Genomic DNA, 27,192 nt, shown 5'->3' on the forward strand with positions numbered 1-27,192 from the left:
GCTGGACTTTTTTCCGGCCTGGGTCCCGTTCATGGTACACTGAGGCTTGTTCTCTCCATTCTGTCCCCTCTCACCGCACCAAAGTAATGTTTTTAAGATCACCCCTGAGTGTGTTACCCTGACCCCCGCCCTTAACACTCTTCACATTTTCCCCTTAGCATTTCAGGGAAACATTCTAAGCAAGATTCATGTAGCTCTTCTCATCTGGCCCTGCCTGTCCCTTCAGCGTCCTCCCCTAACCTGCCCCACCCCCGTCCTACAATCCAGCCACGCTGACCCTCTGACAGTCCCCCAGATGTGCAGTGTTCAGACAGCCAAACTTCCTATCCTCTGCTCCCGCTACTTAGAGAAACCCATCCCTTGTACATCACTATGATGATGACCCACCTTCCACATCTCGGTTCGGGCAAGCCCTCCCCCAGAAATCCTTTCCTAATCTGTCTGTTTACAGTCTGGACCCACCATCCCTCGTCTCTGCTCCCACAAAGCACTGTGGCCACCTTGCTCGTGGCAACTTACCACGTTGTGCTTTAGTTGCAGGTTACTGTGGAGCCTCTCCACTGAACCGTGAGCTCCTTTGCCACAGGAACCACACATACATTCAGCACGGCATCCCCCAAGAGACTGACACATACTAGATGCTCAATAAAAGCTTGGTGAATAAATTGAAGGCATATACAATGGGTCGAATCATTTTTAAGAACCCAGTATAAGCACGATCTCCAAAAACTGCAGACCCTGGCACCTGACCTTAAACACCTTTATGATCACAGTTAGAGAACAAAAGCTCACAGGTTAGTTCTACTGAATGATCTGCTCTGCAGACTTTCTTCACTAATCGAAACCTGCTATCTGGTATATCAGTTACTCGTTCTAAAGAGGTGGACAAAATAGAGCACTATCATAAGAGAGGACTATTTGTGACTTAATTGTAAGATTTAAATAAATTAAAATATGGGAAACACCTGAAATAGTGCCTGGNTTGCTCGTGGCAACTTACCACGTTGTGCTTTAGTTGCAGGTTACTGTGGAGCCTCTCCACTGAACCGTGAGCTCCTTTGCCACAGGAACCACACATACATTCAGCACGGCATCCCCCAAGAGACTGACACATACTAGATGCTCAATAAAAGCTTGGTGAATAAATTGAAGGCATATACAATGGGTCGAATCATTTTTAAGAACCCAGTATAAGCACGATCTCCAAAAACTGTAGACCCTGGCACCTGACCTTAAATACCTTTATGATCACAGTTAGAGAACAAAAGCTCACAGGTTAGTTCTACTGAATGATCTGCTCTGCAGACTTTCTTCACTAATCGAGACCTGCTATCTGGTATATCAGTTACTGGTTCTAAAGAGGTGGACAAAATAGAGAACTATCATAAGAGAGGACTATTTGTGACTTAATTGTAAGATTTAAATAAATTAAAATATGGGAAACACCTGAAATAGTGCCTGGTGTACTTATGAAGTACTATGTGCATGTTTTGTTAAGTAATTAGATAAACAAACAACAAACTCTATGTTTCTCTGATGGCCTCAGAAACATAAACCCAGGAATTTTCAAGCTGCATATCCTGAAACACACAGAGGTACTCATGGTAAAACCCAAGCAAGCTGAGCTACTCAGGATCCTCCAAACACAGTAAAAAGAAAGGAGAAAGGTTCTAGAAACGGTGGACTCAGAAGGAGTGAATCCACAGTTAACCAAAGGGGAACATCAGCACTCAGAAAAACTGCAACATCTGAAATGCCATGGAAAGCAACAATCTTAACTCTCTCTTCCAAATAAAATATCTGCTCTATTTGTCAGATAGCACCGCTTAACTCGACCCTCCCCGACACCCCCTCCCTATGACTTCCTACGGGTTAGACGCTGAAAGCAGAAAACTACATTTCCCAGAATTCCAGGCAGCTAACAAATCTGCATATGACCTTGCTTCTGGTGAACACACAGGAAGAATTTAAAGGTGCAGGAACCTAAAGAAACGTGGGCAATGAGACCCTTCTGAAAGCACGGAGGCAGAGGCCCAGCGGTTGCTCCGCAGCAGCCCTGGTGGGGACTCCGAGGCCCAGTCCAGAGGTACAGCAGCTTCTAGGTGTGACAGTGTGTGCTGGGGCGCAAGCCCGTCTTGCAGGGCACTCTGGGCATTGCTCCTGGAAGCTCACTGAGAGCCTGTCCCGCCAGTCCTTTTGCCTGTTCTGATATCTCCTTAAAATCCCACAATAGATTCCTTTCTGCTTACCCTGACTGCAGAGGTTCTGTTGTCTCAGTGGAAACTTAATCACCAGACTTTGGAATGATTTTTCCATCTGATTGCAGTTCAGCTCCAGCTTTATAATAGAAGGACTATGAAAATAATTCCCTTTGTAGAAAACTATTCTGAAATAAGTCTGTTCAGTGGGGGGAAATAAAATGGAAGAAAACACCAGCTAGGTCAGTCCAAGGAATGTTCTAGAACTGGATAATGGAGGCAAGGAGTGTTAACGTTAGAACACATTCACCAGTAAATCTATTTATGTATCTCAAAACTAAACAGAATCATCTACCTACTGCCAGTCAGCATTTTTCATTATCGTACCTTATTTCTTCTCAAATAGAGAAGACAGTGGAGAGCCGAATATATTTATGTTTTCCTTACCTCTGTGTCCAGAATTTTGCAAAAAGTGAAATGCAATATAAATATTAGACACTTTTGTTTACCTATTTCCTAAATAGCATCATATGCACATTATTTACTTTGAGACCATATCTAATTCCCAATCACACTGAGCAAAAATAACCTTTATGAGGTTCCGAGGAAACCTTGCAAGACGCCTGAATGCAGGAATGTGTTTCCCTGCACGTTCCAAGGCAGCGAGCTCACCTTAATGGCCTATCAGTCTCCGGAGGAGAAGGAAAAGAGGAGGACGTATTTATAGAAATTCCGCACAGAAGCAGCGCTGCTCTCTGGATGAACTCAGCCCAATGATTCATTTAGCAATTATTGGAAGAGTTTTTTTTTTTCTTTCAACAGATGCTTTGTTATTTCTAAAATAATGCGAACAAAATTATTTTACTGCTCACAATTTCCAGAAACAACACTCTTTCCCCAGCCAACATTTCCTCAAAGATAAAATGTTTTCATTAACAGAACTTTTTTTCTCCTGCAAATAACAAAGTCTCTGCATAAATGTCTTTACCACCCTGCGCAGGTGAAGATTCTCCTGAGGCCTGGGAGGGGGGGGGGGGGCGGGGTAGGGGGGGATGCCACCAACAGAACTCGCACAATCTGCACTGTTGTGCCAGGTCCAGTCCCCGTCTCCTCACTGGCCCTCACGATGGGCCCAGGGCTTAATGGGGGCAGGAGGTGTTTTGTAGAAGAAGGAAAGAGAAAACCTCTCGGGGCCTTGGTTAAATCAAGAGCATCTAATTGAGGTGGGTAAGTTCTTTGCATCTCTTACCTAACTACCAGCTAAATAAACTCAGTGACTTCCTCGGGCTACACCACTCTCTGCCTGCTGCCTGGAGGTCACTCCAGGTTATGCCAGACTTAAGCCCACACTTGATCCGACAAGTACAGACTCTGTCTCGCTGCTGTGCCTGTTCTACATTTCCCCTTTCTTCCTAGTGTAACAAAGAATGAGTCACACTTCTAAAAAGAAACACTAAACTCTAGTATGAAGGCAAAGGCACAAAAACTACATTATTTCCCCACATTCTCAAACTGGAAGAACACTAACCACATTTTCTACAAGATATATATATATATATATATATATATATATATATATATATATATAAATATGGAGAAGTGAGTGGCAAACAGTTAACAAGGTTGTCAGTAATTACGAACCCTGACCACACACACAAAAAAAGTAGTATAATGAAATGGGAAAGAGATTGTGCTTTCTGCCTAGGAAGTCTCCACACATTCGAGAAAACTAGTCAACACATAACATCTCTGTGGTGGGCAGACACTAGCAAACTGTAACTCCAGATGGAATCCCAAAATGTGGAAGGTCCCCAAGGCAGAAGGCCAATGAAGAAAGGGAAGAGTGATAAAAGAGAGAAAAAGAAAAAACTAACACGTTTGCCCTCCATCCAGCGGGGACCCGAGGGGAGATCTTCATAATCCCAGGCATCATTTTTCTCCTTGAGTCGTACACACCCCATGGAAGACCTGGAAAGTGGGCAGAGGAGGTGAGAGAATTCTCCCACACATCACTTCCCTCTGTCCCCGGTACTCTGACCTCTGCTCAGCCCCCTACCGGTGGCCCCAGATACACCCTGTGAATACTAAGGTATTTGTACTCCCAGGGGTGATGACTCACAGTCATTTGCATACCCATAGTACCCTGCACAGAATACAATTCTTTCAGGTTTAAAAGGTTTTTCTTCTTAACTCGACATTTCTAACTATAAGAAGCCTTCTCACAGCCTTCCTTGATCCACTTTAGGCAGGAAGTATCTCTCAGGGATAAAGAGCCACCGTCAGTGAATTAGGAGCTGCAGTTACTGGAGTATGGAGTTTGGCAACTGCAGAGACATACTCTGGTTTCTCTTCAGATCGCATAAATCTTTCGCCTTTTACTAAAGATTTCCGTGGAGAGGAACAATTCTGAGTGTTTACTCAATTTTTTGAGGCCTTGTTTTTACAAGGCTAATATCACTGGTATAAAAGAAAGATATCTAGGAAATAGAATGCCCTATTGTAAGTTTCAAGTGCCTGTGCATCTCATTAGTTATTTGGGCAAGTGCAATAAAGATACTGGTTGGGTATTTCCTATATGTACCAACTGTGAAGGAAGCTAGTACTTGTTGATTCAGTGTGTTTAACACTGTGTTAACAAGCTAGGGACTTCTCCTGGGGCTGGTTGCTCTGTTCTGCATAAAACCACTTCCCGTCCATGGAACCTAGTACTACCAGCTCCTAGAAGGACCACATTCAGCCACAGGGCAGGTGGATTTCACTGAACTGGTTTCTTCGGCCTGCCTCATGAATGAATGTCTGAGTGGATGACAGAATGTGGTCTGAGATTTGCTTTCACGAAACCTGGGCACAAAATTATGATGGACAACTAACCCACCTCAAACTTAACAGCCACAGTTATCCTGAAAGTGACTGTAGTTGGCTCTGTGCGCACAAAAGACACACCCCTCATCTCCCTCGGGCACAGTGATCTCCCTCTCACCTTGCAGCTGCTTCTGATTTCTTTTTAACAGAGACTTACCACCTGTCAAGTCATGATCTTGAAAGGCAGTAACCTTGTGAAGCATGTTGACAGGTGCTGCTTTTAGGGAATGGAAGAGAAGGGAGGGTTTCCCCTCCTCCCCACCTCCACGTCTCTCCAGGTTTCAGCTCCAAGCTACTGTTCACCCTGCTCTAGCCTGGGATAATCTCTGCTCCTTCTCCTCTCAGAATCTTCCCAGTTAGATCACTTATATAGAATACGTGGTGTGAATTAACTCACCCACCTCCGAGTGATGGTTCTTAACATTTAATGTGCCCACACGGGCAACCCACAGTCCAGAACAGCCTCAGATGAATCCTGCCCACAGTGCTTGTTTGCAGTGCTCCCCTAACGGCCGAGCACAAAGGCCGCCCGAGCTTTCAGGAACAGTTTCTTTTTTTTTTAATTTTTTTTTCGGGAACAGTTTCAATGGCGGGTTTTGTACATGCCACTAATAAATGTTTGCACGTGTGGCAGACTTTATATCTAGACTCCGCCCATAACATAGCACTTGGCGGTGAGGCTCAGGGATAGGAAGACATTGAACACTACCTACCTCCAACTGCCAGAACCAACCAAGAATAGAATCAAAGAATGGAATTTTTGTTGAACAAACAGGCTTGGGTCTTTTCAAAACACGTCCCTTCTGTTTAGGGCTCGGCTCCAATCCACCTCCTCCAGGGAGCCTTCCCTGGTTATTCCAAGGCTACACATTCTCCCAGCAGTGTTTAGCTGTGCCAACCAGGGGCACACGTCCAAAGGAAGACACTGTTAAAGTTAACAAATGTGACACGTGGGACACACAAACAGAGCCAGTTGGCCTGGCTATAGGCAGCTGGAGTCTCTTCTGCTCAGTTGAGGACCCTGCCCTCTGTTAAATACTCAGAGTATATATATAGTTTTCCTGTGGAGAGAAACCACGCTTCTCACTTCCCTCTGCCCGCTGCACCTATCACAGCCTGGGCCCCAAAGCAGCTGGTATGCAAACAGTTACATATAAACTGACTGGTTTGTGGCTAAGAAATTCTTCACCATTCCTGACCTATACCTGTTATTACCACCTCAAGATTTAACCAAGTATTCATGGAAAACACCTGTCTCTCTGCCCCCTGCCCTCTCTCTCTCTCTCTCTCTCTCATACCCACAAACACATGTACTTGAACTTAGTGTCACAGAGTTAAACCCTTGGCTTGAACTTCACCTTACCTTCTGGCTCCCTCAAGGACCTTTATAATGAAGCAAATAATATTTTCATGAACACGTAGACATAAAAGAGAGAGGAGGACAAAGCTGGGCACTTGGTGGCTAAGAAATACTAAGCAATTGGGAGGTTTATCCATTTGCGTCGTAGATCCTATGTTCCTGTAAGGCAGAGAGCTACACTTTCCATACCTACCCTCCCCTGGGACTCGCTGGCCCTCACTCTCCCTGCCTAGCTGCGGGTCCTTTAGGAATGAAGAAGGAAATCCAGCAGCGATGGAAGTACACAAGGGATGGTGCTGACAGGTAAAGAGCAGGAGTTCTTGGCTAGCAGGAGGGATGGGACCCACTGGGTGCTTCCCTCGCTGGTCTGTGGGGTTCCTGCCCCCGCCACGTGAAGACTTTTTGACCCACAGTCTCTTTGGTGGAAGGGCCGGCATGGGGCCCAACAGTCTACCTGGGCACCACCTGTGTGAGGGGCAAGGCTGCATAACACCCAGTTTTCTGTTTGTAAGGACAGGCTGCAAGTTCACAGGCACAGGCAAACCGCCTCCTAATCCGCTCCTAGCAGATGGAGAGGAACGCAAAGACACAGTGGGAAGGCTGGAGTCGTCTTTGAGGGGCTGCAGCGCAGGGAGACGAGGGAAGGCCTGAAGTCTGCACACACCAGAGCAGACACGGAGAACAAAGCAGACGTTGTCTAGGGACCAGCGTTCCTGCACGGTAAGTCTCCCACAAGGCAGGCAGCTTTACCTCAATCCAACAGAACACTGCTGAGCACCTACTGTGTGCTGGGCAGGGGAGGCAGCCATGAAAGACCCTCACATGGAGAACAGGTAGCTGATACCTAACAGAGGTCCAGGGAAGCGCCCTGGGAAAGGGACTCAGAGCGGGGAGAGACAGGCATTGACAGGCGGAGGAGCAGGGACAGGGCTCAGAGGAGGTTCCCTGCGGGCTGGTCCCTGAGCAGACAGGAAGTGCCTGCCAGTCTGGGGTATGTCACATGCAGCAAACATCAAGGTGTCTGTGGGGAATGGCAGACGATACTGTCGCAGTGGCACCTAGTAGCCACAAGGAGCTGAGGCTGCTGAAACCTGGGAGGGCCAGAGATGTAGCAAGGAAAGAGAGATGAGGACCACCAAACACAGAGTCGGGGGTGGCCAGAACTGCAGGAACGCTGGGCTGAGCCCATCCCTAGCCTCACCCAGGCTCCCAGCACACACCTGCTCCAGGGGGCCACGGGGCCTGCAGGGGGAGGCCCTTCGGAGCCTGGAGGAGCAGACGTTACAAAACAGGATGCAGGTGCCACAGCATCTGGGACCCAGCCGCCCTGGGTAACAGCAGCTCCCTGCACATCGGGCATCTCGGCGAGCGCAGTCAGCTTCACACCAAAGGCATGACGGGGCCCCGAGGCAATCCTGGTTTGGGCGACCATCCTCCAAACTCTACCACCATCGACACTGGGAGGACTGTCATCCCTCTCCCAAAGGAAGCCTCACCTGGAGTCACCATCTCCCGAGCCCATCACTGAGCCCCTGGAAGAACACGTCCTCTGCAGATGCCCCTGCCGAATGCTACCTACCCTGTGGAGCTCAGGGGAAGGTCAGCCTCCGCCCCAGAAGCAGCTGGCGACTGCTTGTGCCCACGGCGGTCTCTGCCCGCTCCGCCCACGAACACTGGCCCACTCAGCAGTCAGCGGCCTGCCTACCCGGATGCTCTCCGGATGGAAGCGTTTCACTCCAGTGTGGCCACCTGGCCAGTGCCAGTCACTCTGTCCTGTAGCTGCACTCAACAAAGTACCCACCTTTGCTGCCCCAGGCACTGAAGACCCAGGAATGGTCCAGGCTGCCCTGTGGGCCCCACCATCCAGGGGAGGATGGATAGCACATAATAAAACTGTACAAATGCAGTCACCATTAGCGGGCACAAGTACGAGCCAAAGCATTGCTCTCACATCGCCCTGTTTATTTCCTTCATATCATTTAGCTCAATCTGCAGCCGTTAGGAGTGTTTCTTTCCCTGCTGGTGGTCTGTCCCCACAAGCAGACACCAGGGCAGGAAACTCGTCTGTCTGGGTCACTACTGTGTCTCAGCATTCACTGTGGACGTGGGCAGGGAAACACTCTCATTAAAAGCTCTATTTGTGGAAGGAGTGACGAGAGGCAGTGAAGCCATGTCAGGAACGTGGAGTACTCAGCCCAACCTGGAGGCCCAGGCGAGGGGGGGACAGCGAGGAAGGCCCACCGGAAGGGGTGAGGCACAGTCCAGCGGAGGAAGCAAGATGTGCAGAGGTAAGAAATGGCAGTCGGCATGACCAAGGGGGGCACCACACCCCTAAACATTATTGCAGACCAGCTATTGTCAAAGAGGGTGACCTCCCTGAGGAAGCACGTGGCAATGCCTGGGGACCACTTTGATCGCCATGATTTGGGGCAGCAGGTGCTACTGGTATGTACTGGGTCAGGTCCAGGGAGACCGTGGAGACCCTAAAGTGCACGGAGCAGCCCCCCCCACAATGCAGAATTATTGGGTCCCCTGAGGTCTAGCAGCCCAGCTGTTGCCTAACGTCCAAGGGACGCAGTGCTCAGAGAACACGAGAGCTTTCTTCTCAACTTCATGATTTCTACTCACGCTGCTTTTCTTCTTTCAGTTAGAACTTGGACCAATCTGGTGGCAGTAGTTACTTGCCACTGCCACTGACCTCCAGGAAGGCATGTCCAGGACCTATCAGGCCCCTATTGTAGCCAAAACAAGACTTTCAGCAGACTTCGCTGGTCTTCCCCAGGGACACAGCACAATGTCCACCCACGAGAACTCGCCGCTTTCTCTCTAAACTCTAAAACTCCAAACTCTCCACCCCATGTGCAAGGCAATGACATGCAGAAAGATGAGGACAACACCAGGTGCTCAACAGCCCCAGAGACACGAATGGACAGACAGACACACAGAAGGATGGACATACAGATTTTTCAGGATGGCAGAAGACTGATTCTTCAGAGCTCCAAGGGTGTGTAGCTGCGCTTGGCTCACTTTTCGACAAAAGGGGAGTTGGCCTGAATGCTGGCACCCCGACCTGTGCTCTGTTATGGGGCGGGAGGTTGGGGGGGTTAAGGGGGACTGTTGAGGAGAATGCTTAGAAAAAGCCATCTCCCCAGGACTTTAGACCCTTGGCAGGGTGTCAAGCAGCTGGGCCTGATGGAGTGACAGGAGCTGGGAAGTCAGTGAAGACAAAGTCCCCTTTGTCTAGAAGCAGCAAACCCAGCAGGGCTGAGCCTGTCTTTGACAATGGAATCTGCGGTAGGTCCAAACCTTTGGGGCCCGACCCCCCTTCACCTACTCATACTGCTTCACAACTGCTTCTCTTCAGCTAAAAGGCTCAGTGTATTTTTGCCTCCGGCAAACTATTCAGTATTCTCTGACATGCCTGAACTGTGACTCTAAAAAAAAAACAAAAACTGAATCACAATTTTTTCCGTTGTAAGAGACCCAGTAGTGGTATGTTTCTAAAAAGTAGGTCCCGGGCACTCAAAGGGCTACCTGCAAGACACCTCAGCTTCCACTAGGACACGAAGCTTCCCAGGTTTCCTCATCTCTGAAGTGGGCACACTACCACCACCCACCTTACGAGTCCCACGAATAATCCTAAAATGGCCTTATTTCAATAAGAAACACAAATTATCTAGTGAATGAAAACTCAATGTCTATCCAAAGTGTCACGGCGCTCCCCGGTGGGTGGAGGAGCAAAGAACGGAATGCTTCCGGGTCCCAGACAAACATGGGCCTTGCATCTAACACACTGACTCTGTGCAGAGCCAGGGTGGGAAAGGAGGGGCAGGCTGCCCTAGAAAATCGAAATAGAAACTGCAGTAAATCTGTTACAGTTCTAAGCAAGATCTGCAGTCCTCAAAGTAGAAGAATATTAGTACAGGCAGTGTCCAGCTGGCAAATGAAGTGTCCTCCCAAAATTCATTTTGTAACTCAGGTGTTTGGAACGAGCAATACAAGTGCTATTTTAGGTCCAAGCAAGCCCAGAAAAGCTGGTTGAATTTACAATATATCCAGCATACCATACCCTTAGAGGGAACACAAGAAAAGGCAATGTTTTACTACCATTTTTAAAAAATATCAAAATGCTTATAAAAACAAATACACAGCTGCCACTAGCCTGGCCATGAGCCTGGCTTAGACCCCTGAGACCCAAGTTGTCACCACACTGGGGTCCTGGGAAACCGAAAGGGGAGAAGGAGAAGAACCCCAGCTTCAGCAGGTCCTGCTGGGAAGAAGGAGGAGTCTGGCATCTCACATCCAGAAGAGAAGGGCCTGGTACCTACCAAGGACATACACTAACAAACAGATGTGCTGTCACCTCTAGAAGGGCACAGGGTCTGTGACAGAACAGTGAGCTGCAGCCGAAGATAAATGAGCCAGCCCAGGGCCACCGGAGCACCAGGGAGGAGAGGGAAAGGGGGTTCCCAGCATGCTCTGCAGCTCTGTGGACACTAGGAGGCAGGAAGGGAGGATTTCCTGCAGTTGGCAACAGTTGGTTTAGGGATGTCCAGGGCCACGTTTAACTCTAATAAACATACTAGGTCAGGAAGAAAGTTCCTGAGCTTTAAGAGAGTGACTTTTGTATCAACAGATAAGGTTACATAATCAGATTTTTGGTGTCTTGGGGAAAGAACAGGGCAAGGAAGAGAAAGACCAGGGGGAATGCGTTCCTCCGCAGGCACTCCCACCCTTTTCAGAGCAGGAAAGAGCCTTAGTTCCCAAGAGCTGAAGAATACTATACCCGGGCCCATGCCAATACAAAGTGATGCGACATCCTGAAACCAGTTTAAAACGAGAAGGTTTATCACTTATCCACTTTGTACCTTCTTTAATCCTCCAAATAAAGTGCCGGTCGCCAGGTCAAATTCTTGGTCCAATTGCTCTTCATGTTCTGACAAGAAAAACAGAATCCGTTAGTCACATGAACAACTCTCAAATAAATCTAAACAAGACTGGGCTGGCTTAACTGCAGAGGCACTGAAAGAAACGGAAGACGTCCTGGGAAAGATGCTGTGGACTGAGCCACGAGCATGGAAACGTGACCTTGATCTTCCTGTCCAGGTTTCTGTGAGCGAAGTTCCTGGACGTAGGTGGTGGGGCAACTGGAAATGTCCCCTTCCACTTGTCATAGGGCTCACAAGCGGAGAGGTGTCAAGTGAGAAGCCTCCAACCCAGGGACCCAGAGGAGGGGTCAGTGCAAATGCCCCTTTTGTGCGGGCAGTAAAATTTCTTTAAACAGACCATCCTACACAGTGGTGGTGATCACAGCCTCATGATATGACATAACGCTAATGAGATTATAAAATGAAATCATATCATAGTAACAGGTACGTTTATAGGCAAACAACACAATTGGTTTAAAACAAAGGGTATAATAAAACCTTCACTCAGATACTTCTTGAGGGTGTACAATAACCTGGCAGAGTGTGAGGTACTAGGAACGAAACAGGTCAAGACTGACATGCCCTGTGCCCTCCTGGGGCTTCCTGTGGACTAGGTAAGAGAGATGAATGAATGACAAAAAAATAACAACAGTGCTGACGAGTGCCGTGATACAGGAAGTCAGGGAGCTATGGAGGCAGAGTCTGGGGCGTCCAGGTGACATGCAGTCGGAAGCTGGGTGAGTGTACGCAGTGCTCAAGGGTGCCTGAAGTTGAAGATAAAGACTCAGGGGTCCTCAGGATAGGGGTAATGGGGAAGCCTCCAGAATGGCTGACACCACCCGAAAAGGCACAGAGTGCAGAGACAAGAACAGGAAAACCACTGCTTATTGGACCAACAGAAGTACGAAGACCACAGGAGACCAAAAAGGAGCTACCTGGAAAGCTCAAAGGAAAGCCAGAAGGGAGTGTGTTACTAAAACTTAACCATGAAACGATGCTGATCTACTGCGGGACCCAGGGGCTGAGTCACACACCCTGGACACAACCTGGAGCCCCACCTCCTCCCAAGGCCACACGGCCCCAGGGAACCTATCAAGACCCGGGCCAGGGCCCCGCAGGCCCAGCTCGGCCACACTCTCACAGGGCACTCCAGTGTGGTCCGGGAGGGGCCGGAGGTGTGTGGTTGCAGCGGGGGGTGTGTGCGCACTCACCCATGCGTGCACACGTGCACAGACACGCCTGCTGTGTTGTGCACAGACTCAAGTCCAAGGGAACGGCCTGCAAACAGCAAGCGACAGCAATCCAGCAAAGAAGTAACAGGAACTTCCTGATTCCTTAACACAAATTGGGTGGAAAACCTCCCTGCTTCTGGCCTCTTCGGTTTTAGCTTCACTTTCACACACAGAGCAACCTCCAGAGGCATCAGAATTATGCAGACTTGAAACAAGGCAGAAACTTGAGTTCTTTTTTCTTTTTAAAAAAACTCCAGAAGCAGTGGAGTTCACATGCCAAGCGCCAGACGTCCTGAAGCTGGAGCACATCTCCCTCTAGTGGGGAAAAGGAGTCCTACGCAGACGGAGCGTCAGGACAACATCCTGTCCAACACTGTCCAACTGAAATCCTGTCTCACACAGATTTATAATTTAAAAAGTTTAAAAGTAATATACATTTTAGTCTATTTCCCTTATCTAAATATACCCCAAACATCATTTCAACATGAAATCCATATTAAACAATTATGAATGAGTTGCTTTACGTGCCTCTTTTCTTACTAATTAATTCTTCAAAGTCCTAGGTGCATGTTACCCTGACAGCACGTCTCAACCTGAAGCGGCCGCCTTCCCAGGCTCATCAGCCGCGTGGCTAACGACCACAGTGATGGATGGCACAGCGCTGCCAGCCGCGGCCCAGGGCGGCACAAAATCGTGAGCTTACTTAAAACCTGTTTTGTGGGGGGGTTTTTGCTCATCGGTTTTTGTCAGTGTTTGTGTATTTACTGTGTGGCCCAAGACAACTCTTCTTCTCCCAGTGTGGCCCAGAGACACCAAAGGTTTGGACATCCCTGCTAGACCAAAATCCCCCCTCACATTTGGAGAATTTCTACAAATCACCTTTATCTGATTTCTTGACACAAGCAAATGCCATATAACATACACGCTAAGTTACGACTTAAATCCATTCATGACCCTTTTGGAAATGAGTGTCTTCAGACTGCTTTAAGCTGGCTGAACACACATCGCTACAGAATTTGGTGGGCACAGGAGCACAGAAGCCGAGACCGGGCCAGGAGCTCCTCCCTGAGGGCCACGCCCCGAGGGCCTCCTCTGGTCCCGCCTTCCAGGCAGGGATCCCACATTCCCACTCTCCGGGCAGGACCAGTGTTCGTGACTCACACACGCACTTGGGAGGATGCTGCAGAGAGAGAGTAGCCTTCTCTGCCTGAGAACTTCCTTCCCCACCACACAGCCCAAGACTCTGCTGCACAAAAGTGCTTGAGAGCACAGAAATGAAACAATTTCTGCTGATGAGCCCTCATTACTAAATCAGCTGTTGATTCTCCTCTCTCCACCCACCACCCAATAAAAGGATGATACGTCAAAACCCCGTTCTACCTACTGGGTAAGAGAATTTGCATTTTAATAGCTGCCAATGGGCTCCAGTGGTAAACCATTTACTTAAGAGTTCTGACTAACCTAACCCTTTCACCCTACACGCTTTGAAGGGAAATCATTTGCAGGGGTGGGGAGGGGTAATCAGAGGGCAGTCATCAGCGAGAGGACACCTTGTATCACCTCGCACCCTCCGGTGACACAAACCACTCCCAGGGAGTAGAGACCCAATCGTGGCTTCACGTGTCCTGCTGCTTCTGTGCATCTGAACAATTCTAATCAGCTCCTACTGGTTCTTTATTTTCTAGGAAACCTGTGGGTATGGAAGACTGCGGCAGTAATGAGAATGGAGAAAGGGGGCAGAAAAGATGGGCTTCCGAAGACGACATAATTCAACGCTGAGCAACTCTCAAACATTCCTATGAAACATCACACAGAAAAGGAAGGATAAGGCGCCGGCTCTTCCACAGCATTTGTGAGGGGTGGGGGCGCCTTCTCTCCTCCTCGCTCCCAACTGCTGCTCCGAGAATGAAAAGGTGATTTAGAAATCCCCCGAGTAAAAGGAAACCACATATGTAAGTAGGATGCGAGGCCATGAAGAACAGATATGGTCTCAAACCTCCCGAGTAGGCTGCTCATCTGCTCTTCCCGGGAGGAATTCTGGGTCTGTCGAGGCAGGCCACCAGCCATGTCATTGGCATGGGAGTCCTGAGGGCCCCTGGGAGAGGTAGAAGACGCCCCAGACTGAGATGGGCCAGCACAGAAGTAGCCATACGCCCTGGGCGCGTACTTCGTCGTACCTGATCCAACGTGGCTGGGGGAGCAGGGAGTGAGGGGCTGCGGAGTCCAACACCAGGGCTGCCTTCGAATGCCGCACTGCCCAGGCCCTGGCCCTGGCCCTGGCCCAGGTCATTGTGAGTGGTTTATTAAAAGCGTTAAGAAAGCAGGCCCCCTGGAAGCCAACACTCCCCTCCCTTGAGGACCCGTGTTGACACAGGAGGACAATGCTAGGGTGAGCCTGGAGGAAGGGGTGGGCTGGGAGCCTTGGAATCCCAGTGGGAAGGCGGCTGTAAATAACGCTACTGTTTTCTCTGGCCCTACCACGGAATGGGGAAATGAAGGGCAAATGCAACACAAAAGGCCAGGGCACTTCAGGCTGCGGTGGAGCCACAATACCCACCACTAACAAGGGCCCTCGCACAGTCTGTCCAGTCCTGGACTCCTGCTTGGACGATGCACTTGGGTCCTTCCACAAAGTACGGGTAAACTGAAGGGCCCAGGGTGGCCCAATCCATGGTCACCCAACTCCCCCGGTTCCCACGTCAAGGTCACCTACTCACAGACAAAATCAGTAAGAAAGTAGCCTTTGATTCCCCACCCTGAACTGGGCTCCCCAGAGGTACTGGCCACTTTGCAATCAAATTCCCCTAATCACAAATGCAACCAAATTCCTCTAATCACATAAGCAGATAAGAAAAATTGCATCCTTGTTAACAAAGCCCACCCTCAGGACAGGTTAGTGTCTTGCCTGAACAACGTAAAAGAATTCACCTATAAATGAGTGGCCACGTCCTTTCTCACAAACTGAGATCTGCAATAAATGATAAGAACAGGTGTGTAAAGGAATAAACAAAGGTAGAAGGTGAAGACGCTCAAGCGGAGCTGTAGCCCACTCAAAGAACACTCACCATATAAAAAAGCTGGAGGTGGCAAAAATAACCTGCCCCTCATTTGCTTAAGTATTGGGGCTTCCAGGTGTCACGGAGATTCCTTAGAGAAACATTAACTATTGATCACTAAAGATCAAAGGAAGGAAAATCAAGTGCGTGTGAAACGAAATGCAAATCAGTGGAAAGCACAGTCCCACTTATAAAATGCCACCAGCACACGACTTCTCAGGGAGACACGACTTCTTAGGGAGACACGACTTCTCAGGGAGACGCGGCTGCAGGAAAGGTGAGCCCGGGCTGGGGAGGCCAGAGGACCGAGAGCAGCTCCGTTCCCTGGAGACCGGCCTTCCCAGGAAACGGCAGAGTGGCAGAATTCGTAAATAAATCCGGGGGTCTGTTCTGTGAAAAAGAGAATCAACCTACAAACTAGACAAAATTCTTGGTAAATTTTCTAAGACAAGAGAAATGACATACATGCGGGATTCAAAACACTTTAATAATATAACATGCAAGTGCATGCTAATACATTTATGCTTCAATAAAATGGAAAAATATAAATCACTCAAATTGATTTAAGAAAACCTAAGTACCATATTTTTCAGACCATAAGACACACCGAGGTTTTAGAGGAGGAAAATAGGAAAAAAATTTTTTGAAGTAAAAAATGTGGTAAAATATTTAATAACATAAATAGCATAATGTAAATGTAAACAGAACTCAACAGCAGCATTAACAACCATTATTCCTCCCAAATTTGGGGTGTGTGTCTTATAGTCTGAAAAATACAGTATAGCAATTACTCTGAAGGGTACTATACATTTTCAGTGAGCCTTCTTCCAAATAAACTCCATATCTGGACAAACTTACAAGTGAATAGTATCACATTTGATGCAGACATCACGTGTATCACTTAAACAGTTCCATAAAATAAGGAAAAAAATGAAAAGCTTCCTAATTCATTTTATAAAGTTAACAGAATGCTGATATTGAAATCTGAGGATGAAACAAAAAATAAAACTACAGGGCAACCATTATCACTTATTTATAATTATTATTTATAATTATTATTGATTAGACTTGGAAACAAGCACTATATTTAAAAATGCCACGGTCACAGTGGGTTTGTTGTGGGAAACCATATAAACTATATTGGAAATCTATGCAATCATATAAATAAATACTCTAAACATAGGTAAAGTGTAACATTTATTGCAGATTTTAGAAATTTATGAGAGTGGGCTAGAAAGATTTCCTAACATGATATTTTTAAAAGCAAAGTTTATTCAACTTTTCATTCATGTTAAAAATGATACAGGAATCCTGCCCTGGCTGGTGTGGCTCAGTGGAATGAGTGCTAGCCGGCACACCAAAAGGTTGCCGGTTCAATTCCCAGTCAGGGCACAAGCCTGAGTTGCAGGCTGGGTCCCCAGCTGAGGATATGAGAGAGGCAACAGATTAATGTTTCTCTTCCTCTCTTACTCCCTCCCTTCCCAGCTCTCCAAAAATAAATAAATAAATAAAATCTTTTTTAAAAATGCAGGAATTTTCATTAAACTTAGAATTAAAATAAGGATAGCATTCTTCCCCAACTATTATGTTGTTCTAGAAGTTCCAGCAAAGCAACAATAGATGAAGTAAAATCATTATTGCTCCTTGTGCGTGATAGTATCTAAATACAGAAACCAGGAGAGCCAAACGACAAATTAATGGAACATTAACATAATTTCATAAATTGTTAGAACATAAAATAAATCAACCAAAATACATATCTTTACTGTAGATAAGGAATAATCAGCTAGAAATTACAGAAAATATAATTGGAAATATTCCAATAATAAAAGGGAAAAAAAGACTTAAGAAATCATCTTACTAGAAATTTTAGCAGGAATTATTATGAAGAAGACCATGAACCTTCATTAAGAGACATAACAGAAAACCTCATATAAATAAAGAAAAACACCATATTCCTGAATGGAAAAATACAATATTATAAAAATGTCAATTATTTTCAAATTGATTTCTAGGTTTGTTGTAATTCTAATAACAGCACTAATAAGTTTTCTTTTTGGAATTTCAAATATGCATCTGCAGACTAAATCAATAGGAATGGATAAGAAAAGAGTGAAAATAAAGAATAATGAGAGGTAACTTACTTCACCAGATACTGAAGCATTTAATAAAGCAAAAATAATTCAAGTAGTTTAGTACTGATGAGCGAATTGGTTGAGAAATCAAAGAAACAAACAAACAAAAAGACAGCTTCATAAACGGACTGGAGTACATGTAAGAATTTAGCACATGCCCCGGCTGGTGTGGCTCAGTGGATTGAGCGCCAGCCTGTGAACCAAAGGGCTGCCAGTTGGATTCCCACTCACAGCACATGCCTGGGTCGCAGGCCAGGTCCCCAGTAGGGGGCGCACGAGAGGCAACCACACTTTGATGTTTCTCTCCCTTCCCTCTCTCCCTCCCTTCCCCTCTGTCTATAAATAAATAAATAAAGTCTTGTAAAAAAAAAGAATTTAGTACATAATCAAGATTGCATCATAATTCAGTATGGAAAGAAAGATTTAATAAACTGTGTTTGGCTATCTATTGGGGAAAAATAATAGAACTCTTCGCCTCATGTTAAATACCAAATGCACGTGAGATGGCTCACAGGACAGAAGCTCGACTTCCTGAGACCACAACAGGATGGACACTGTCCGATAGGACAAGTGGCATGGCCTCCTGGGGGGCAGCCTAGGCATCTCTTTCAAGAACCTTAAAAACATTTGTGCAGTTTGACTCCATAATTCCTCTTCTGGCAATCCTCCAGACAAAACAATCAGATAAAATACAACAATACAAATGGATTCCTTACAAAATAAATGAGCTAAACATTCAACTCAAGAAGCTGGAATAAAAAAGAACAGAGCAAGCCCAAAGAGAGAGTAAGGAAGAAATTAATAAGATAAGGCAGAAATCAATGAATTAGAGAGTAAGTAGAAAAATTGAGAAACTTAACAAAGCCAAAAGATGAATAAGAACTCTGGCACACCTGAGCAACGACAAAAGCACAGGAGGGAGAGATGAACAAGGAGGGAGGGGGTAAAGGAGAACATGGAAGTAAACAAAAAAGTACAATGAGAAAGAAAAGCCAATTACAGAAATAACAATTAAAATAAGAGTGTTATGAACCACAATACACTAATGAAACTGCAAACCTACATAAAATGCATAGACCCCTTGAAAACTAAGAAATGGCAAACAGCTACCAGAAAAAATAGAAAATTGCTATACAAATTGTTAGGTAAGTCCATTGAAACAGTAGTTGGAAGACTTCCCCTCGCAGGTACCATTTCAGGTTTGCACGGAAAAGAGCTGCATTAAAACTGATGGAAACACAAAAGCACACGGCTGTCTTCTAGACAGAGGTCGCCTACCCTACGGCCTTTCCCCGAGTTAAGTGTGAGCTGGGAGAAGTGTTTCCACCTCTCCTAAACCAGAAAGCACAAACTGAAAGCCGTAGGTCTGCACTGGCCACAGAGCAGCATTCAGAGCACACGAGGGGAGGTCACCAGGCACAGCAGCAGCACTGACCACCCCAAGCACTTACTTCCACATGCCTCTGAGATGCTCAATGCTTGGTAGAGCTGGGAGGAACAAGAGGTGTTCTGTTCAGCCCCTGCTGTGGCTTTACCGCGAAATTCCATGGCCCAGGGCTGCTAAATACGGTCTGCTGTCCCCAAGGGCCTGACCACCCTGCCACTGCTGACAGAACGGGGCAGTGCACAAGCTCCACGCCCAGAGAACCCACTGTGCAGACGCCCACCGGCAGCATCTCACTAAACAAATCCGTTGGGAGCCTCTGGTCTGTTCCAGGCCCTACATTTGCTCCAGATACAAACGCTCCAACAAGTTCACAAAGGAGAGTTTTCCCAGTGACCTGCCCCCATAATGCAAGTAAGTAGCTCTTTCTCCTGAATTAGGAAGGAAGAGATGGAGCCAAAACTTAACACTGGACCAGCTAAGCACACACTTTGGCCAGGCAGGGCGATAGGCGTCCTCGAGCTGAACTGGCAAAGGCGTTAGAAAGAAGCCATGTCTCGGGAGCGCCCAGGCCCTTCAGCACTGACATTAAAAGGAAAAGTATAAAAGATACGGGACCTGGAGGCTAGGGCGTGGTCAGTAACAAGCCAAACAGCAGGACAGCCTCTGAATGGGCAGAGGTGCAGAAGGGTGTAGTACTACCCACAAAAGGGTCCCCTCCCACCCCATCCCCGTAGCTACCATGACTCAGAAAGGAGAAGTTTTATTCCCAAGAAATAACAATCTAAAGTTTACAGTTCAATAGTAAAATAGACAAAAGGGCTTCACCTTTAAAGCAAGGTGCTTTAGGAGATTCAATTATCTATCCATAAGGGGGGGGGTGCGGGGGGGAAGAGATTGAATCTAGAATGGAAAATATTGAATCTAGAGTTTAAACCCACCCCATTACTTATTAGATGTGTGACCTTGAACAACTTATATTTTCCCGCCTCACTGAGATGAAGTGTAACACCCATGGTGGTAGTGAGATGCCAACAATGACCACGCACAATTCCTTCTCCCCCGGACGTATGTTCTACTCAGCCGTAAAGAGGTGTAGTCTTTCCTCCCCTTTAGTCTTGACTGGCCCTGTGGTTTGCTTTAAGCGTGAGGCAGAAGTGACCAATACAACTTCCCAGTCTGGGCTGTAAGAGACCTGAAGCTTCTGCTTTTGTGTGCTTGCAATGCTCCTTCCTGGACCCCAGCTGTCCTGTTAGGAGAAATGTAAGCCATGTGGAGAGCTGCTTGGAAAGAACCACAGCATGCCAGCTGACGGCCCCCAGCTGAACTCTCGGCTGAGAGCCAGCCGTGTGTGTCAGCCATGGCGGACATTTCAGCCCAGCAGAGCCCCAGATGATGGCAGCCCCAGGTAACAACACATGGAGCAGAAGAACCGCCCCGCTGAGTCAAGTCCAAGTTCATTAAAAACAAAGTCTCACCAAACACAGAAATCAATTACCGAAATCCATCACATCAAGAGACTAAGAAAGAAAAATCATATCATAAGATCAATAGATGCCTAAAAACTAGTTGACAAAATTAAAGCACTCAGAAAATTAGAAACAGAGGGGAACTTCCTCAACTGGATAAAGAACATCTGCAAGAACCTACAGCCAACATTATACCCAATAATGAGAAACTAGATGACTTCACGCAAAGGTCGGGAAAAAGGAAAGGATGCCCCCTCTCACCACTCCTTTCCAATCTCGTGCTGCAAGTCCTAGCTAATGCAATAAGACAAGAAAATGAAATAAAGCATACACAGAATGGAAAAGAAGAAATAAAACTGTCTTTGTACGCAGATAGCATGGCTATCCATGAAGAAAATCCAAAGAATTGAGAAAAAAAATCCCGGAACGAATAAGAATTAGAGCAAGATTGTATGAATCGATTGCTTTCCTATGTCTCAGCAATGGTCAAGTGGAATTTGAAATTAAAAACAATAATATTTACATTAGCAGCTCCCAAAATGAAACACTTAGATATAAATCTAAGTAATGTGTACAAGTTATAGGTGAAAAAAACTAGAAAATTCTGATGAAAGGAATCAAAGAACTATTGTTAAGATGTCAGTTCTCCCCAACTTGATCTACAGATTCAGTGCAATCCCAACCAAAGTTTCAGCAAGGTATCTCGGGGATATCAACAGATTTTAAAGTTTACATGTAGAGGAAAAAAATCCAGACTAGCCAATGCAATGTCGAAGAAGAACAAAGCCAGCAGACTAACCCCACCCAACTTTGAGACTCCGCATAAAGCCTCAGTACTCCAGAGAGTGTGGTACTGGTGAAAGAAATGAAAAATGGAACCATGGGACATGACAGAGGTCCCAGAAATCGACCCAAGTGAATGCAATCAACTGATCTTTGACAAAGGAACAAAGGCAATATGGCGGAGTTCAACAGTCTTATCAACCAATGGTGCTGGGACAACCGAACATCCACGTGCCAGAAAATGAATCCAGACACAAACTTTACAACCTCCACAAAAACCAACCCAGATGGACATCACAGACCTGCATACAAAACGCAGCACTACACACCTCCTAGGAGGCAACACAGGAGGGACTCTAGGCAACCTTGGCTGCAGCACCAAAGGCTCAATCCATGAAAAAATCTGATAACCTGGATTTATTACAATTTAAAATGTCTGCTCTGTAAACAACACTGTTGAGAGAATGAGAAGACAAGCCACAGTCTGGAAGAAAATGTTTGCAAAAGACATACCTGACAAAAGACTACTATCCAAAATAGGCAAAAAACCATTAAAACTCCAGCATAACAAAATGAACAACCTGATTACAAAATGGCCAAAAACCTGAACAAACACCTCATCAAAGAAGATACATAGATGGAAAATAAGCCCATAAAAAGCTGTTCCATCTTGTATGTCGTCAGAGAAATGCAAATTAAAACGACGAGCTACCACTGCACACCCAGGAGAATGGCCAAAATAGGGAACACTGACGACACCAAATGCTGACGAGGACACGGAGTGACAGGAGCTCATTCACTGCTGCCGGGAGTGCAGTACAGACGCCGCCGCCACCACAAACCCAGCCACCACTCCTTACCTCTGGAGGCTTTGTAAACTTCATAGAAAGAATAGAAGTGGAAGCCGAGAGCAGCGAGCACGTAAAAAGACAGTTCCCACCGAGGCAGCATTGCTTCTCCTGACAAGCGGTTCCAATGCCCGAGGTGAGAGTCTCTAGACAGAGAAAGAGAAATAAAAACGTTAGGCCATGGACATAACACTAGAGAACAGCACACTGTCACCAGCCAGTTCACTCGCTCTCCCAGGGACTCATCACCCTTGGAGGTGAGACCTCCTCCTGCCCGTTACCTTACACACACGCACATGCACGCACACACACGCACATGCACACAACCCGCTGCTCCAGTGCACAGGTCTCTCCCTCTGAGCTCCCACAGTCCCCATCCTTCCCCCCTCACACTGTGCACCGTCACTGTCCGAGACACCTGTCTGCCCCCATAGAGTGGACCTTTAGGGGACAGCAACCATGGTCCCTGTCCGCAGCACCTCGCACAGGGTGTGTGATGTAGCAGGAAGATGACAGGTAGTTCCGTGAATAAATATGGCTTCAAAAGCCTGAACAAAATAAAAGTAAAACTCATCCTCTTCTAAGAGGATGCAACCTGTGGAGTAAAACTCCAACCTCTTCTAAGCCATGAGCGTTAGCCTCCTCGTTCTCTGTCAGATGTCCCCCCACAGTCGTTCACGATACTGCACTCACGAAAACTGCCGCGTCCTCCGTGCTGTGTGCCCCACGAGGGAAGCTCATGACACAACCCAGACAGCGGCGGCAAACACCGCTGGCTGCCCACCCTGCCACAGTCACTCTCCCTTCTTACAAAGTAACTGAGTTTTCACCCGACCACGAAGATGCTGAGCTCAACTCTATATGGCAGCCAGGGGTGGACACTGGAGCCGTTCTGGCCATGAGGCTGTGGTCATCCCCCTCCTGCCGGGTGGAACTGGAATCGCCACCCTGGACCAAGAGGCAAAGCCACGTGGAAAAACAAGGTAGAGGAGCCTCGGTCCCTGACTCCATGTACCGCCCCACCTCCAGAACCCCCCCCAGATCACTTAAAACTGGGCTACTATTACATGAAAGCGAGATGCTATTCTAGATCTCTCTGTTATGGCGGCCACATGCACCTTCAAGTAAGAGGGTGACAGTTGGTCAGATTCTAAAATTCTGCCAATCACACGGTCGGCTCCCCAGCAACGCAGAGCCAGCCTCTCGCAGCCTCTGTTCCCTCAGACCTCTCACACACGTCTCGCCGTGGATGCCGGGTTCACTCAGGGGCAAATTTGAAGCCCCAGGCAAGTATTTCTACTATGTGGCCAAACCAGAACTCACAGCCGCCCAGTGAAGTATGTGGAGCAAGGGAGGCAAGCATTTCGCAGATGGCAAATGTGAAACAGGAGAGGCCACACGGTCAGAAGTAACTGAGCCAGAGCTCAGCTCCAGGTCTCGAGCCCACAGGGCCCCCACCCGTGGCCTGAGCCAGGGCCTTTAAGGAGATTCTCGTCCTCAGAGCCTGGCCCAGAGTCTGCCACACGCAAACCTCCTTCTTCAGGCTAAAGGGAGACAGGCCAGGAACGGCTTTCCACTTGGGCTTTCAAAAAGTGTGAGCTCAGAAGCCAGTGGCCCTCCCGCCAGGGCTCTGGAAGTCAGCTCAGTCTGGGCTTCTCCTGTGCCCTGAGACCCAACAGCAGGGGCCCCACTGCCACCCACGAGTGCCCCGATTCCTCGCGCATTGACAGCGCCTTCTCAGGTCCGTCCGCTGTTTGCCAGAACCACTTTCAGCTTCATACATTCCTAGTCACGTTATTTTAAAATTCCTGGCCTCTCTTAGAATATCTTAAATTTTCTTTCTGGAACTTTACAGAAATATGGTAGCCTTCCCCTTAGAGGGATAGTAACTTGGCCTCTGGGTTTTACCATGTCTCCCCTTTCAAAGAAGGCCACTATTACATTGGATGACCTCCTCACTTCGCTAAGAATCTGCGATTAATAAAGAGCTGAGAATACCACTGAAATCTGAACACAAATAATCTTGGAGACCATAAGAAGGTTCTAGAAACCCTGTTCTGTAGATGCTTTTCAAGGGCACTGTCTTCCAGACCCTCCACTCCTCTGCCTCCGTGAGTTTACTGTCAGGGACCTAGAGAACTCAGGGAGACACTTCCCGGGTTGCCGCAGCTCTCAGCTGTATGTGCACGCACCCTGCCGACCAGCCTGGGACTCCTGACCTCCAGAGCTGTGAGATGGTTTGTGCTGTTGTACCCCACGGCGGGCGTCTGTGGTCCTTTGTCAGGAAGCCACAGGAAGCTACTACGCCATCCCTGCCCAGTGGGAGGAAAGTCCCTAACTGAAAGGATTTATATGCACCAGTAGACTACTTTAATCCGATTGTTATACAGTTAAATTGCAAGAAAATTAAATCTGAAAACAAAATTTTCTGTTCAGTCCTCACCTTAGCATTTTATTTTTGGTTTTCACCTCACACTGATATTAATCTTAACATCAAACACACCTCTAAGTCTTTTTATATGAACTGCCCTTCAGCCAGACGTCTGCTGTTAGAGACTGGCAGTAAGGAGTGAGTTCCACAAATCCCTAACTCAGAAAAGCCACTGACATGATATTGTATTCTTTCCCCTGCAGATTCCCTACTTATTTTCAACCTTCTTTAATCACCACGAGTTATGCCCATCACATCTGACACTCCCCAGATCAGGGGCATCTAAATGAACCAAATACTTGATAATATTTTAAGCAAAGTTTGTATTAGAATATACTTAAAGAAAAAATTTAAGACTTTCCAACAGCAGACTCACTTCAGTCATTACCACTCAGATTAAAAAAAAAAATTAAAAGCCTCAGAAGCTCCTTCTGTCCTTGGCTTGAAGTGCTGACCACTCGCCTGATAGCTCTCACCCTCGTTTATTTAATTTTGCCCACTGTTGAACTTCGCATAAATGGAACCCCATGGAACTTCCTCCATGGTGTCCGCCTGCCTTTCGTTTAGCTTTGTGTTTGGGGTTCAGCCATGGTGTGTGAGAGGCAATGATTGTCCTGCGTCTTGACTATAGAGTAGTCCATTGTACACTTCATTTCTCTACCCATTTGACCACTGACGGACGTGTGGGCTGTTCCAACTTGGGGCCGTTATGAATAATGCTGCTCTGCATCGTCTTTTACGTGACTTGGTGCCCAGATAGATGCCTCACTGTTGAGTGTTCATCTAAGAAAGCAGTAGCGAGGTCGCAGATGTCTACGTCCAGCTTCACAGTAGGTGCTGGCACAGACCCCTTCCAAAACAGTTACACGAAATTTCATGGCCATCAGCAACGAGAGCTCCAGTCTGTCCGTAACCTAACCAGCACTCAGCACTCTCGGTCTCTTTAATTTTAGCCACCCTGGTGAGCATGTACTGCTATCACACTGCAGTTTTAATTTGCATTTCTCTAATTGCTAATGAGGTTGACGCCTTCTCATATGTTCCTTGGGAATTTGGAGATCCTGTTTTATGAAGTGACTTGCCATTTAATGTAAAGTTGTCTCTACATTCGGGGCATGAGTTCTTTATCAAATGTTATCTATTACATTCTGTGGCTTGCCTTTTCTCTCTTTACAGAATCTTTAGATAAAGATTCTTACCCAAACTTCCCTTGATAATTAGTGCTTTTCATGTCCCATTTAACAAATCTCTGACTATACCTCAGTCATAAAGACATTTCACTTTGCTCTCTTCCGGAAGCTTTATTGTTTTAGCTCTCACTTTGAGCTGTATGACCTGTCTTTTTTTAATTGATTTTTTAGAGGAAGAGAGATTTATCGTTCCACTTATTTATGTATTTATTGGTTAATTCTCTTGTTGCAATGTAGACAATGGATTTTAATGTGACAGATTATGAAAAGTTCATAGATATAATTTCAAATTTCACATAGCAATTCATTGGTTGATTCTTATATGTGCCCTGATCAGGATTGAACCTGCAACCTTGGTGTATTGGACGACGCTCTAAGCAGCTGAGCTACCCATCCAGGGCTGTGTGATGTATCCTGATTAATTTTTGTACATGGGATGAGGTACATGATCAAGATCCATTTTGCCCACGTGGATGTATCCAGTTGGCCCAGCATTGTTTACTGGAGAGGCTGTCCCTTCTTGCAGTGCACCGCAGGTCACCTGTCATATGTGCGAGCTTGTTTACAGATTCTCCACCCAGTTCCATTGTCTGTCTAGCATTGTGCCAATACCGCACTTACAGACTGCATACTGATCTAGTAACTTAAGTTGTTCAACTTTGCTCTTTTTCTTGGATTGTCTATAATTTCCACATAAATTTTAAAATTGGCTCATTGATGCCTATTTTTGAAAAACAATCTGCTGGAATTTTTATTGGGATTGTACTGAATCTATAAATTTATTTGTGGGGTAATGACATACCCTCTATTATTTTAAATTTTAAATCCTCTCGGTGTTTAGGCTTGCAAGGAAATTTTTATTATGAATGGGTGCTGAGTTTTATTAAATAACTCAGGTTTACTTTCCCCTTTATTCTGTGTATGTAGTTAAAGTACATTTATGGGTTTTCTAATGTTAGTTTACATTCCTGGAATACATCCCACTCGTTCACAGTTTAGTGTCCTTTCTATAGATGGCTAGAATTCATGTAGCAATACATCGTTTTAAGACTTTCACATCTTTTTTGTGAGAGTTTAGCCTATTATTTTCTCAGAATGTCCTTATCAAGCATCAGTAACAAGGTTACGGTGGTCTCATAAAAGCAGCCAGGGCACATTCCTTTTCTATCTCTTTCATTCAATGTAATCTTTCACTAGCAAAGCCATCTGGGCCTGGAAAGTTTGCCATAGGAAGGTTTCTAACTACAAATTTAAGTTCTTGAATAGACACAGAACTATTCGGATTCCCTAGTTCTTACGTCTTAGGCAAGGCATTT

The 27,192-nt window shown here is 46.5% G+C and overlaps 1 protein-coding gene and 1 non-coding gene across 3 annotated transcripts in view; one reads left to right on the plus strand and one right to left on the minus strand.

Moving 5' to 3' along the window:
* HHAT (hedgehog acyltransferase) overlaps positions 1 to 27,192 on the minus strand; it is a 241,023-nt gene that overhangs the window by 211,128 nt on the left and 2,703 nt on the right. For both annotated transcript variants that reach the window (XM_037027606.1, XM_037027605.1), the window contains exons 2-3: positions 22,268 to 22,401; positions 11,289 to 11,356 (exon numbers count right to left, since the gene is read on the minus strand). In XM_037027606.1, the coding sequence (XP_036883501.1) occupies positions 11,289 to 11,356; positions 22,268 to 22,358 (159 nt within the window). In that variant the 5' untranslated portion in view covers positions 22,359 to 22,401. The remainder of the gene's footprint in view (positions 1 to 11,288; positions 11,357 to 22,267; positions 22,402 to 27,192) is intronic.
* Positions 4,533 to 4,648, plus strand: LOC118974289 (U5 spliceosomal RNA). Its single transcript, XR_005063854.1, has one exon. It is a non-coding gene; the product is annotated as a U5 spliceosomal RNA (small nuclear RNA).

This window comes from Sturnira hondurensis, unplaced genomic scaffold (assembly GCF_014824575.4).
Source record: "Sturnira hondurensis isolate 20B ecotype Veracruz unplaced genomic scaffold, ASM1482457v3 Scaffold0019216, whole genome shotgun sequence".
Taxonomy (NCBI): domain Eukaryota; kingdom Metazoa; phylum Chordata; class Mammalia; order Chiroptera; family Phyllostomidae; genus Sturnira; species Sturnira hondurensis.